Source organism: Phocoena phocoena, chromosome 13 (assembly GCF_963924675.1).
Source record: "Phocoena phocoena chromosome 13, mPhoPho1.1, whole genome shotgun sequence".
Taxonomy (NCBI): Eukaryota; Metazoa; Chordata; class Mammalia; order Artiodactyla; family Phocoenidae; genus Phocoena; species Phocoena phocoena.
Genome location: NC_089231.1, coordinates 55,412,106 through 55,426,338, shown reverse-complemented (window position 1 = coordinate 55,426,338; position 14,233 = coordinate 55,412,106). Strand labels below are relative to the sequence as shown.

Below are 14,233 nucleotides of genomic sequence, written 5' to 3'. Positions count from 1 at the left end.
TCAGCCAGGCAAACCCGGGGTGGGGGGGTGGGGAAGGGGGTGGCGAGCCAAACCTGGGACAGCCCACTGTCCACCCTAGGTCTTTGGTGGCATGTGCCACTTCAGTGTTTAAACTCTTCTCCCACATGCAGGGTAAGTGAAGACAGAAGCAGCTGGCGACAGCTCTGCTCCAGCAAAGCCTGGCCACTGGTGCCAGCTCTGCCTCCTCTCAGCGGCTCGTCCTTCTCCAGCGGCAGGGCGTGATCCCACTGGGCAGCAGTTGGAGCCTCCGCGGTCAGCACCCTGTAGGCCCAGCACAGGCCCCTCGGAGAGAGCTCAGGCCACGGCAGAGCCAGAGGTGGGAGCTGGGAGACGCAGGGGGAGGAGCCGGCGGGCAGGCAGGGGCGCTTCCGACTCTTAGGCGCCGTGGCCACGTTAGCCCGTGGTTTACTCCTTGCTGCCTTGGCAGCCAGGCGCGGCCTTTACCTGGGGGAGGTGGTGGGGTGTCTGCAGGAAACTAGACCAGTGCTCCAGTTACACACACACACTGAATACATTAAAGCTGCCGAGTTCCTACAACTCTTTCCCCTTCCCTTGCCCGGCCACCTCAGAGGTGGGACAGGGAAGGATATAAGAAAACCCCACTAAACGTGGAGTACATTTCGTCAAAGTCTGTGTGAGCCAACCTGCCCCCGGTCACCACGATGTTGACGCCGTCCCCTGCCTTCAAGTGCACGATAAGGTGGAACGCCCCCGGGCCCCCACAAGTGTGCGCAGCCCCCTGGGGCCGGTGGTATTCCAGGAATTCTCTCTTGTAGCCGGCCGTGTGCAGCTGTGCCACGCTGGCGTTGGCGACCGAAAGGACGGCTTCCACGTACGTGTCCCTCTCGGGGGTGAGCGTGGCCGTGATCAGGTAGCGCCCGTCGTACGGAGCTGTGAAGACCCCTGGGAGGAGGAAAGCAGACACCGGTGTTCACATGACACCATCACAGCCTTTTGCGACAAGCTGACAACCTGGATGAAGGCAGACCAGCCTCTGGGTTTGCCCTGGGTGGCCTGGGTTTGGGTTCAAAGTCCTGCTCAGCCTCCCCACGGGAGGCAGGCGCACCCCTCTGCATACTAAACCCACCCAACGACAGGGACAGTCCCCTTGGCCCACACTGCTCTCTGCACTGACCTGGTCCTCGCTGCAGACCCAGCAGCAGCCTGAGGGAAAACTGGCCCTTTACCGTGCACACTGGCCCGTTCCCCCTCACCACCGATCCTGGCTGCCTCTGGGGAGTTTTCTCTGTCACTGAAAGCACCTCGAGGCCAACTTAGAATCGACCTCACGGGCACAATAGCCACAGAACGCCTTAGCTGCCTCCTGGGGAGGCAGGACCAGAAACTCCCCACAAGGTCGGTCATTAATGCAGGAAGAAGAGACACCGAGCCAGGGATGCAGCCACAGCCAGCCCTCCTCCGGTGGAAGAGCCAGGCTCCCTGCTGGACCAGCACCCAGCTGGCATCCACGCGCAGCCGGAAGCGAGCTGGTATTTAGACACACGCTCTGGGGCTGGGAAGGCAGGGGAAGGGCTGGTCGGAAGTGGGGGGATAAGGTTCGCAGATGTTGCCCATTTGCAGAGCAGCGGCACATGGGCCCACAGCCAGACCCAGTGCTGGCAGGAGTGGCCACTGCCCAAGGGCTCCGGGAAGGGGGCCGGACATGCGCCACTGACCACGGGCTAAGGAATCTAAGGGGCCTGAGTCTTTAACCTGCCCTGAAATGTGCCAGGCTGCCCAGCTCCCTTGCCCAGCTCTTCTCAGTAAATTTAGAGCCTGGGGACAGACGGGCCCCAGCACTCCGGGCACATGGCCAGCGTCTGCTCAGGGTCACGCAGAACTCCCTTTACTGAAGACCCGCTGGAGAGAGCATGGGCATCCTGGGAACAGGAGAGAAATGCAGGTCACGGTCCCTGTGTGCCGAGAGCACCTGGCCTGGCGGTGTTGACAAGCTGTCCCCATAGCTGAGGCTGCGTGGAGGGAGGGCCCCAGGGGAAGCGCAACTTGAGCACAAAGCGAAGCAGCCTTCTCACACCCCGCCTCCAAGCCCGTTAAAAACAGAGTGTGATGCCTGGAGGCCAGGAGCCCCGTTTTTCTACGCCCTTCAGTTCATTCACTCTGATGCTCGCTAAAACCCGAGGCCCGTGGTCCTGAGACCCGGGGCCAGGGCGGCAACTCACATCTCTGACCGCAGAGAGCCGATTCCCTCCCAGGGGCCACACAGAGCCCCGGCCACAGCAGCACGTGACACCCAGGTCCGCTGGTGCCTGTGGGCGGGGGGACAGCGGCGGACCGGGGGGCCCCGGCTCTCCTCCCGCAGGCGTGATGCCCGCGTCCCCGCTGTTCTCGGGGGCTGGGGACCACATGGACCGAACCCCCGTCAGGGCGAGCGGTTCTGCCCCAGAGCAGGCACCCCGCACTGCTGCTGACCCACTTGGGGCTCAGAAACCAGGAATCCTGCAGGCGGCGTCGTGGGCGCACCTGTCGTGGCAGCCGGGAGGGACCTTCCTCACAGCCTCCCGGCTGGGATAGTCCTCCCGAGCGGCCATGTGTGCGGGCGGACTCACCGGTGCTGGGGTCGTACACGTCCCCGTCGTTCACCAGCACTTTGTTAAAGAGGACGACGCCCGCATCGCTGGGGAAAGGCTTCCGGGTGAGCCCCGCAGAGAAGGACACCAGAGACGGTGCGGGGACCCCTGGGCGGAGAGAGGATGCGCCTTCAGTCAGGCCCGGGGCCGAGGCCTGCGCGCCGTCCCGAGGGGCAGCCTGGGCCTTGCATTTCGCCTCACAGTGGGCACACCCCCTCCTCACACCCTGGGCCCGACAGTGCCCTTGTCAGAGGGGCAGGCAGTTGGTGGGAGTGCGCATGCGTGGATTGCGTTGGCCGCTGCGTGAGAGGGGAGGCTTCGCGCATGCGTGGGCTTTGTGCAGGATGTCTGGGGTGGGGGAGCTGAGGCCCCACAAGGTGCTTCTGTGTGAGCGCTTCTGAGATGAGAGCTGGGCGGCTGCGCGCGCACACGCGAGGCAGGGGCTTTGCGCATGCGTGATGCTATGGGGCGGGGGGTAGGGGCGGTGCGCGCACGCGCGTTTGTGTTCATGCACACGCGAGCAAGTGAGCCGGGGAGGGCTGCACCCGTGCTAATCGCCCAGAGGGAGGAGACAGGACCCGCAGTGGGGGCGGGGGAGGGGGACGGGCTGCCCAGGACCACCCGCCTCGGCCTCCCGTCCTGGCTAACGTACCTGGGGAGGCTACAGGCGGTGACTTGGGGTACCCTGAAAAACAAAACGCAGATGCAGTGTCAAAGCCCTAATAGCGCACCTCATTTTCCTCCTTTTACTGCCTGTTCCTCACACTGTGTAAGTAGACATTAAGAGCACCCACTCCCAGCTGCCTGCACAGAGAAGATAACCCTGAGGACGAACTGGCTGGGGGAATAGGAAGAAGATGGACTGGAGCCTCGGGGCCCAAGCCAGCGAGCAGGCTACAGACCGACATGTCCACTCCCACGCTTGCCCTCCAGGAGCAGGGACTGTTCACTAGCTGTGCCCCCAGGTAGACTGGATGCAGTGTTTGTCGTATGGATGCGTGGAAGGAAGGACAGACATACAAATGAACAAATTGCCCAAAAGAATATAAGCATCCAAGATACGTGGAACAGAAGGAAAACTGTCATCTTAGAAAAGTCCCCACACCTGCCTAAGAGAGCTGGGATCACTGGAGCTTGGGATGGCTGAGAAGGAACGGCAGTGACCCCCACCTACCCAGCAGCCACGGTGCTTCAGTCAGGCAGGCTGTCCTTGCCCGTGGCTGAGTGCCTCCAACTGGCAGCTTGGTTTAACTGAGGCGACTGGTTGGTACTCCCTGTGACAGCTGACGTGAACTACCCCAAGCAGCGTCACGTGTTCAGATGTGATAGCCCAGAGCCTCAGCTTCCTCATCTGTCAGTAGAATATCAACTTCACAGTGCTGTAGGGAAAGCTGTAGCTCCAGCACCTAGTTCAGTCCCTGGCATGCAGTGGGTGTCCCATAAATGCTCCCTTTTCCTTCTCCCTCCTGCCTTTACCTGACTCCACCTCCTCCACCACCACGGTGCTGACCTTCCAACTCACATGAAGCACTTAACTGGCCAAGCACTGACCTAGGCTTTTCTCCATCCTCACAATAACTCTGAAGTCCTATTATTATCTTCCCTTTGCCATTGACAGAGTTAAGCCTTGCAATGACATAGCTAGGGTTGGAGCCAGAACCTTCCGGCCGACCCACTTTGATGTGTGCTCATCTTTGTGGCTACGCACGCTCCCGGTATCCTCTTGGTTTCCCCGGTACACTTCCTGCTAGGGAGATCAAGGAGCTGCCTGTGTGGTCCACGGTCCAAGTATTACAGCCCATGGCACAAATCTATTTCTAAGTATGATGTACTATCCCCAGAGTACCACAGAACCTTTGGAGAGCCAAGTTTTGGACCTTGTACCCTGAAGGCTGCACCCATGACCCGCAGAGACCCTGCAGCAGCCCCCTGGGGCTCAGGCTGCCCCTCTGTGCATCCTCACCTTCCGTAGCTCAGATGGCCCAGCAGCGGGGGACCCTTACCTGGTGCTCCCGCGTAGCCTTCGGCCCTGGGGATGGGCCCCTGCCCAGTCTGGCCGTCCACGCCCCGGGGCAGTCCTCGCCCCGACATGCTCATCCTGCCCGGGGGCCCGGCCTCTCCAGTCTCCATAATGACCCCGGTGGAGCCAGGCAAGAAGGGCAGCCCCGTCCAGCCTGGCCGCAGCAGCGGGGGCAGTGGCCAGGGGCGTCTCTTGGGCAGGACAGGCTGCTGGCCTATGTACGGCTGCTGTCCAGGGTCCTCGGACGGCGGTGGAGGGGTCAGCGCTGGAGCAGATGGCTTGGTGGGGGCCTCTGCCGGGTGCGGGGCCTTCCCTTGGGGCAGAGGCTGGGGTGTCGCTGAGGGCTCCTCCGCTGAGCATTTGGAAAGTGGAAAGAAATACACAGGGTTCAAAACCTCAGACTTGACTGCTCGACCACAGGCCCCTCTGTGAGACCTTCGTGGGCATGGCTCCCTGGAAGGTGTGTGCTTGGGGGGCTGGCCTGTGGCCTCCGCGGGGTCCCTGGGCTGGGCCCGCCAGCAGACACAAGAGCAGCCACCACGGAGTGGGGACCGCCTGCCTGGACCCCCTGCCCTGGGGAGGGGGACCGTCACCCTCTTTCTTCATGATGGTTGCACTCTCCAAAAACAGCACCCGAACCTCCCTGATTTCACTACATGGTGATACCACAGGGGTATCTGCCTGCCTGCTGCCACCCACGGCCTTGCATTCTCTCAAACAAGCTAGTCGCAGTGGACAGCCTCACAAGCCGAGGACCTGCTGGGTGCAGACATCACGGGACCCAGGCAGGTGTCAGGGAGCTCGGGCTGCCTCTGCAGCAGGCACAGCTCCCAAAGGAGCGGCAGTGCCCCCCACCTCTCACCACAGCCTTAAGATCACCAACTGAGGGAATTTCCACTGCAGAGAAGTCCTGATTCACATTTCCCTGCCCTCTTGGGATGGCGCTATGACACAAGCGGGAAGCTGCCACCCTTTCCTCCTATGAATACATTCCTGGAACTAACCTTCCAGGGAGCCCTTCCTGAAGGCCTGTAAGACATCTAAAAATAACCAGGACTGGTCACAATACCATCCTCAAAAGCCAAACCCCACCCACCTCCTCAATCTGTATTATGCCTGCAATGGCCCAGCTTCCAAGGCTACAAAATTATGACCAAGCAAAATCAGTAACTGCATTGTGCCCCACTGCCTAGTTTTGTTTTAAAACTCACAAAGGTAATTATGGCAGATCGAACCCATGCTCCCCCTCCACTCACAGGTTGCTAGCCCACCTCCAGCCCCAAAGGGAGACTATCTCTCGAATAGCCTTTCCCACCCAGTACTCCATGAGAGGATTAATCCCTAAGGAAAATGACTTGAATGAAGTGATCGCTTTTTAATTTCCCCCATGGATGGTACAGAACTAATACCATTCTAGATGCACTGAAGATAAATTAATTCACACCATACAGTGGAAAGGCATCAGGCCTTAATTCTCTTCAGGACTGGCGGGAAGAGTTGAGCTGGGCATAGAAACTGAGGCAGAGCAATTCCCGACATGGGGACACCACCAGCCACAGTGAAGGACAAGAGTGAGAGAGGAAACCAACGAACAAAAAGGAAGTTTAAAGAGATAATACAAGAAAATAAATATGTAATAAGGCGTGCTCCTCACTAGCGAGGATGCCCACAGGCTTCTCCAAGTGTGTAACTTCTAGCTTCTGCACTAAATAAACCGCTTCATTGCGTGCTCTCCCACACGTACTGTGCTTCTAATAAACGCTGTGCCTGCTTTAAACAAAAACAAAGTAAAAATCTCAGAAACAGAAGACACTGCATCCGAAGTATAAGAATAGATTGGTATTAAGAGAGGCCTAACCAGAGAATAAAGATGAGTCTTTGCTGATTAAAAATATACTTGCCAAAATAAGAAAATTCAGTGAAACACTTGGTAGATAAAGTCAAGGTGCTCTTTCAGAAGGTAGACCAGGAAGAGAAAATAATGGACAATAGGAGAGAAACCGTAGGAAAATTAGACTCTTTCCAACCCAGAAGTCTTTCCCGAAAAGAAAGATCAGAAAAACGGGTGTAGGGATGATGAGGTAGTAAGGAGAAACTCAACTACACAATTTCTCAGAACTAAGAAAGATCCCAGCACAATTATTAAATGAAAGACCCAAACCAAAGCATATTCAGAACACTGAGGATAAAGAGAAGACCACACAAACTGTCAGGGGAAGACTAAAAAGTGACCTCAATTCAGACCATCACCAGGGGAAAACTAAAAAGTGACCTCAAATCAGACCATCAGACCATTACCAGGCTTCTCAACAACAGTACTGGAAACCAGAAGACAAAGGAACACCTTCAAATTTTGAGGGAATATCATTGCTAACCTTGAATTCTATACCCAGCTAAAATATCTGCCAGTTATGAAACTAGAATAAAGACATTTCCAGGCATGCACTATTTAAAGACAAGCAAAACTGTCAAGCACCCTTTCTTAGAAAGCTATTGGAAAATGTACTCCACTGAAAAAGAGAGTAAACCATGAAAGAAAGAAATGCAGAATAAAGGAAAGGGTCTAAGACAGGAGAGAGGTTCGAGAAATTTCTAGGATGGTAGTGAAGGAAGTTTCAGATTGAAAGCCTTAGAGCAAGTCCAGAGAATAAGCAGTCCAGACTGGGTCAGGAAGAGAGAACTCCCGGAGAGAGGTCACTGATTTAAAAAACAGAACTGACAAATGATCTGATAATTTTTTGTGGTATTGAGAGGGTGTCAGAGAGTGAGAAGAATCCAAAACAGATATGTAAAATCTAGCAAATAATAATGCAGCACTACTACTAATTCAGAGGAAAGCAAAATGAAAAGCAACATGATCATATTTGGCCATTACTGAGCTGTTTAGCTCCTCATAGCATAAACACTGACTTGATTTTTGTGGCATAACTCCACTGGGAGCTGGGAGGAAGGGAAGCAGGGGGAGACACGAGAGAGCCTGATACATAGGCTAATGTCTACAGCTGATAAGTAATATATATAATGTCAAATAATACCCATATAGAGATATCTAAAGCTAATAAATTGATGGTAAACATCAGGGGGAGAAAACAGCTGAAAGTGGCACGTGGCCACCTCTGGGGTGAGAAGGGTAACAGGGAAAAGGGGGCAGGAAAACTGGTTTTCATTATAAACTTCTCAGAACTATTTCATTTTTATAAGATATAATTATGGAAGACACCCAGGGCCTGTCTCTAAACTCTTTTCTCTCCAGTCCAAGCTCAGGTCCTTCCTTGTCTGTCTCCCCTCCCTCCTCACACCGTTTCCAAGGCTCACAAGCTGGCCTTCCTCCCCGGGGGCACAGGCTCCTGCCCTAGCCCCACCTCCCTTCTCTGCTGGAGATGCTCCTCCAGCATCACTCCTCTCTCCTCCGCCTCTTTCCTTCCACCCCACCAGCTCCTTCCCTTTAGCCCATGTTTATGTGTCTCCACCCAAAATTTAAAAACAAGTACTTTTCCTCAGTCCTACAACCCTCAATGAATTACAGTTGACAAAGCACCTAAAGATAGCCAAGTACAAGCCCCTCAACCGGGTCCTTATTTTCGTACCTATCCCCCCCAAACCCTTCAAACCAGCCCTCTTTCTCTGAAGCCCCCCTGTCTGTCGTTTGCCCCATCACCTAGTCCAGGTGCTCTCGCTTATCACACACACCCCGATCTGGACTAAGTCCAGCTGATTCTAATTTTGAATCGTCCTTCGGGCCCTTCCTCCACACCTTTCTCAGAATACTCTTAGAACGCGTCCTAGTCATCTTCCCCGCTCAGAAATCTCCGGTTGTCCTCCACTGCTCATAAAATCCAACAGAATCTCCTCTGTCTTCCGTGTCCCCACCCCCTGCCCCATCGCCTCCTGCCACCTTCAGTACCCCCACTGGGGCCCGGCTCTCATCTGAGCATCCCTGCCTTTGTGCTTTGCTGTTCGCACTCCCTAAAATGCCTCTTCAGGCGCCCTCACCGAAACACACCTCTCCCTGCAGTCCCGGTTCAGATACCCGCTCCTCGTGAAGCTGTCATGAATCTGCCCAGTAGGGCTTGAACATCCTGCCTCCGAACCATGAACCACTTTGGCCTCTCAGGGGTCTTTTCAGGGGTCTTTTCATCTCTCCTTTCTTGCTGGATGATGAGCGCTTGAGGACACATTTTAATGATCTTTTATCCCCAGGGCCTGGCACGTGACATTGAGACATCTAAGTATTTGGTGAATGAAGGAAGGCTGGAAGTAGAGCAGGTACCATGGGCTGCACCCTCACTCCTGCCAACCATTAAATTAGGCGCCCTAATTTTGCCAACGATAATCGTTCTGGGGTCCTATAAGGGCAATGCCAGTACCTAGAGTCAGTGATGGTTCTCTTTTACGTTCATCACTCCCTCAACACCCAGGCTTGTCATAGCAAGTGGAAGGCAGAGGGAAACAAATGAACAACCTGCTTGGGCCAAATACCCTCCGCCAGTCTCCGCGGGGAGTCCGTCCAGCACACTGCGCAGGACAGGCAGCTCCAAAACACCACTCACGTCACAGCAAAGACGGTCACGAAAAGGTGGCCCTGGATCCCGGCTGCTCCCCAGCCCTGGCCCCCAGCACAGGCTCAGCCCAGTGCATCACGTGGTGTCTCTAAAGCACACATTTATTACATGGTTGTAACAAAGGCTGGATAGCATGTTGCTCACTCTGGAAAGATAACTCTCTTTCCAAAGCGAACATATGTTTCTAATCCAGAGAGTGACCATTTGTACTGAGCTCCTCGTGAGAGCCAAGTGTTGCTGCCCATGTTTCACGTGCGAGGAATGACCAGCCATACGTGTGCTTGCTCTTGTTCCAGAACTTGCCCCACGGCGTTGGTCCTGATGCCACAGTGTGGCCTTGTGCCACTGTGTGCGGGATGGGCAGGGCCACAGCCTTACCAAGGATGGACCTGACACCGTGGAGGAAAGGCCACTCCCTCTCCATTAAAGTTCTTATTAAAAGCCAATTTCAACCTTGCTAAGACAAAGACCTGCCTAAGGAAATCCGCAACAGTCCACGAGACTGACATGCCTTCCTCCGCTCTCAGGAGCCTGGGTGGTCTGGCTCCTCCTGCAGCCGCCACACAACCCTGCAGAGTGGCAGCTAAATCGCCCAAGTTCCGGCCCCGTGGCTGTGCCTGGCCACTTGGTGGTATGTTGTCACAGAGCAGGGGTGTGGGGACAGACACGGGCCTTGGACGTTAGTCTTGTCGGTGGTGTGGCTGAGGGAAAGCCACAGAAACCTCCTGAGTTATCAGCTCAGCCATCAATCGGGCTAAACCGGCAAAGACTCCTGACAAGCAGGCGGAATCGGTGCCAATCAGATGAAGTGATGGGCGCAGGGGCGCGTCCCTGACTGTAAAACACTGTGCAAACGTCAAGGGCAATTCCCAGTTGGGGGGAAGCTGAGCTGCCTGGCCTCCCAAGGGTATGTCTGCTGACCAAACCCTGCAACTCCGGGGGACTATTTTAAAGAGGTCAATCAAGCCTTATGACTTCATATTTTCTTTCTTTCTTCCTTTATTGGCCACGCCGCACAGCTTGCAGGACCGTAGGTCCTTGACCAGGGACTGAACCTGTGCCCTCAGCAGTGACAGCGTGGAGTCCTAACTACTGGACTTCCACAGAATTCCCAAGACTTATGACTTAAAAAAAAAACGATCCACATGCTGACATACAGCAGGCTAAGTGGACGGAGGGCCACACTGCCCGGCAAAGCTCAGTTCTTGGGAAGCGCCTGAGAGACGCGAGGCTCAGCGGGAGGTTCCGCGGGACTCTGGTGCTCTCACTGACCGGCACAGGGCGGGCACGAGGCAGGGGCTTCCGAGGAGACGCTTGCTGGTCTCCCTGCAGAAAGGCTGAGGGAAGACCGGCCGTGGAGGCATGTGAAGGACTCTCAGGACTGGGGAGACAACCCACAGAAACCCTGCACTGCTCCCCTGACAACAGAGGAAGGGAAACCACGCGTTCGCAGGAACGGTCCCACTCTGAGCAAATGGCAGTCGAAATACTCCTTTGGGCTTTGGCTGGAATGAAGAGGAAAAGCATTCAAGCTCGTCCAAGGGGTGCTGTGGTTCCATCACAGAAGGGCCCGGACCGACTCTTCCTCTAGAGGACAGAGCCCACTGGCCCAGCCGAGAAAGGAGTCCAGACGTGATCACACAGAAGCTGGTGGAATCAGCCTCAACAGGGGAAACAGGCCGACATTTCTGAAAAGTACAACCTAGAGAACACTGACACAGAGAGACGGCTCCGGCCGCTCCTGTTGACATCGGGGGCAGCTCATTTGGGATGGAGAGTCATTCGATGTCACTGAATCCCAGAGAGGCCGACCCAAGCATCAGCGTCACTGGGGGATTTTTTTTGGTAGAAATTCACAAGCTGATTCTAAGTTGTATATGGAAATGCAGAGAGAGGATCTACCTGATTTTCAGACTCACTATAAAGCGGTAGTAGCCAAGGCCTAAGGAGACACGTCAACAGCGCAGAGCAGAGTCCCCCAGTGGACGTGCACGTCACGGTGGAGCTTGCGTGGGTGGCGCTGGGTCAAGTCCGGGATTTTATCCTCTCTCCTCACCGCCCTCCCGCCCCCGCTTCTCTTCTTTCTGGGCACGGCAGCCCCGGTGCCGCCTCTGAGGGGGCCTGCCTTCCACTTCTGGGACCAGAGCTAGGGGGTTCTTTGTTTTAATTACAAATTTATTTACAAATTCCTGGATCTGACCTCATCCCTGCTGAGCAGGAATCTCCCGAGTGAGCCCGGAGTCCTTATTTTTGTAAAGCTCACAAAGGATTTTGCACACAGCTGTGGGAGAGCCCTCCCGGAACATGGCAGTTCTAAAGTCAACGTTAAGATGGAGAAAGGCAGCTGCAACTTTCACCAACTAAAGAGCTTTACAACCACCAGATGCTCACAGGGCAAAAGGGCAGGTATCGTCTGGAGTTGGTATGGTCTGAGTGTGGGCAGTTTGTTTAGCCTTATATGTATTTATAAAACTCTGACTTACTCCATCATAATATCTTGGACCTACACTGGCCCCAAACTCAGCCAATTTCAAGTTGAGGGCCAAAACCCTCATAACACTGGCATCAGGCCACACTTCTCCTGGCCACGCTTTACGGTTAAATGCTTATTTGAAAAATCTGTGCTTTTTCATTCTTACAGCACAGCTTAGGCTAAGCAACTGGATAAAGATGGGATTCTTAAATCTGTAGTACCCCTGAATGAAACGTTATTAATATAATTCAAAACTAAAAATAGAACTACCATGTGATCCAGCCATCCCACTCCTGGGCATCTATCTGGAGAAATCCATCATCTGAAAGGATACACGCACCCCAATGTTCACTGCAGCACTATTTACAACAGCCAAGACGTGGAAGCAACCTAAGTGTTCCTCGACAGAGGAATGGATAAAGATGATGTGGTACATATATACAATGGAATATTACTCAGCCATAAAAAAGAATGAAATAATGCCATTTGCAATAACATGGATGGACCTAGAGATTATCATACTAAGTGAAGTAAGTCAGACAAAGACAAATGTCATATGCTACCACTCATATGTGGAATCAAATTTTGTAAAAATGAAACAAATGAACTTATTTACAACACAGAATCAGACTTACAGATATCGAAAACAAACTTATGGTTACCAAAGGGGAAATGTCAGGGGGAGAGGGATAAATCAGGAGCTTGGGATGAACACACACACTCCACTATATACGACAGATAACCAACAAGGACCTACTGTATAGCACAGGGAACTCTACTCAGTATTCTGGGATCACCTATATGAGAGAAGAATCTAAAAAAAAGAATGAATATAGGAATATGTATAACTGAATCACTTTGCTGTACACCTGAAACTAACACAACATTGTAAATCAACTATACTCCAACAAAATTAAAATTTAAAAGAAGAGAGAAAAAAAGTATTTATGAGAAATTGCCCTAAGACATTTGCAGAAGAGGTGGCAGATTAGAAAGAGGAAGCAGTGCCGCTGTTACTGGAGTGTGCTCAAACAATGCTGCGACGTCCGGCAGGCATGGCCCTTCTTGGAACCGTGACGCAGGGGAGGAGAGCTTCCCTGACGCGCAGACTATTCCTCTGCCCCGTCTCGGCTCGGGTGGGAGCCCCAGGTTTCTCAGCAACGGGAACTCCCCTTATGTCCCAACTGGAAGGGGAACAGCAGAAACGTCACAGTCTGGTCCCGGGGCCCCGGCAGAAAGCAGACTCTGGCTTTCAGCCACGCTGGGGGCAGACCCTGGAGCTGCCAGCGACAGAGCGACCCCTACCCGACAATTTCAGTCAACTTGGGGACAAGCTGCAGCTAAAGGAAAGGGACAGGGTGCTGGGGAGATGGTGTGAAGAACCAACACTCAAAACAGGAGCCAGTGGGACGGGGCACAGAAGCCCAAAGCCTAGGGCCACATCCACAGAAGAACAAAGGACTTCCCCATCTCCTTGCCCTTCAGAAGCTAATTTATTTGAACATGAATCCTGAATGCTAGGAAGGGGAGACTTCTAGGCTTTTTACACTTTCTCCCTGACTCCCAGTTTCGAAAAGAAGAAAAGGAAAGGGAAAGAAGGAAAAAAACAAAACCCTCTGGCTTTCTAGAAACATTTGACAGAGCAGCCAGGAGCCCCACACCCAGGGCTCTGATCCCATGTCTGCGGTGTCTCACTTCTCTGAGGCTGCAGGCCCGGGGGCTGGTAGGAAGAGAAAGAGAGAAGTTCACCCAGGAGCAGAATAAACATCCACCATAGGGGACAGAGGGTCGACATCACAGCTGGTATTTATTGAGGGATTCCCAGGTGCCAGGCACTATTTAATACTCCACTAGTTAGGAATATTAACCCTCATACTAACTTTTTGAGGTATGATTATTATCCTGATTCTCTCCAATTAACAGGTGTAGAAAGTGAGGCATTAAGTAGATAAATAACTTGCCCAAAGTCACAAAGAATGTCTAGAGTAGCTGGGATTGCAAACCTGGGAAATAATAATCACTTCCTGGCTCTAAATTCTCCAAGAGTTTCTCATGATACTTAAAATCCAAATCCGTTATCACAGCCTATAAAATCCCACCTCATCTGACTCCTACTCCCTGACCTCACTGCCTAAGACTTCCCCCCTTGCTCACAGACCTGATCAAACTGGCATTCTGAGTCCTCAGTCAGGACAAACACATTCCTGCCTCAGGGCCTTTGAACATGCTTTTTCCCCCCCTCTGCTGAGAACACAGATCTCTGCAGGGCTCGCTCCCTCGTCTTATTCACGTCTCTGCTCAAATGTCATCTCCACTGAGCAACCCTCCCCGACCTCTGATCTAAAATACAAAGTCCCCCGTCCTCTATCACCTTCTCTGTTGGGTCTTTCCCCACACACTGATCGCCAGCTGATATCAGATCTTCATTTGCTGAGCTGTGCATTACGTGTCTTACGCTCTAGAGCGTAAGGTCCTTCAGGGCTGAAACGCCAGCCCTAGGACATGACTCAGTAAGCATCTGTTGAGTGAATGACTATATAAATGAAGGGGTGTCACGTGGGGCCCAGGA

The 14,233-nt window shown here is 53.5% G+C and overlaps 1 protein-coding gene across 1 annotated transcript in view; it reads right to left on the bottom strand.

The window, feature by feature from the left end:
- Positions 1 to 586: 586 nt before the first annotated feature.
- EMILIN2 (elastin microfibril interfacer 2) overlaps positions 587 to 14,233 on the bottom strand; it is a 50,041-nt gene continuing 36,394 nt past the window's right edge. The window contains exons 5-8 of the mRNA XM_065890437.1: positions 4,613 to 4,966; positions 3,262 to 3,294; positions 2,589 to 2,717; positions 587 to 924 (exon numbers count right to left, since the gene is read on the bottom strand). Of these exons, the coding sequence (XP_065746509.1) occupies positions 587 to 924; positions 2,589 to 2,717; positions 3,262 to 3,294; positions 4,613 to 4,966 (854 nt within the window). The remainder of the gene's footprint in view (positions 925 to 2,588; positions 2,718 to 3,261; positions 3,295 to 4,612; positions 4,967 to 14,233) is intronic.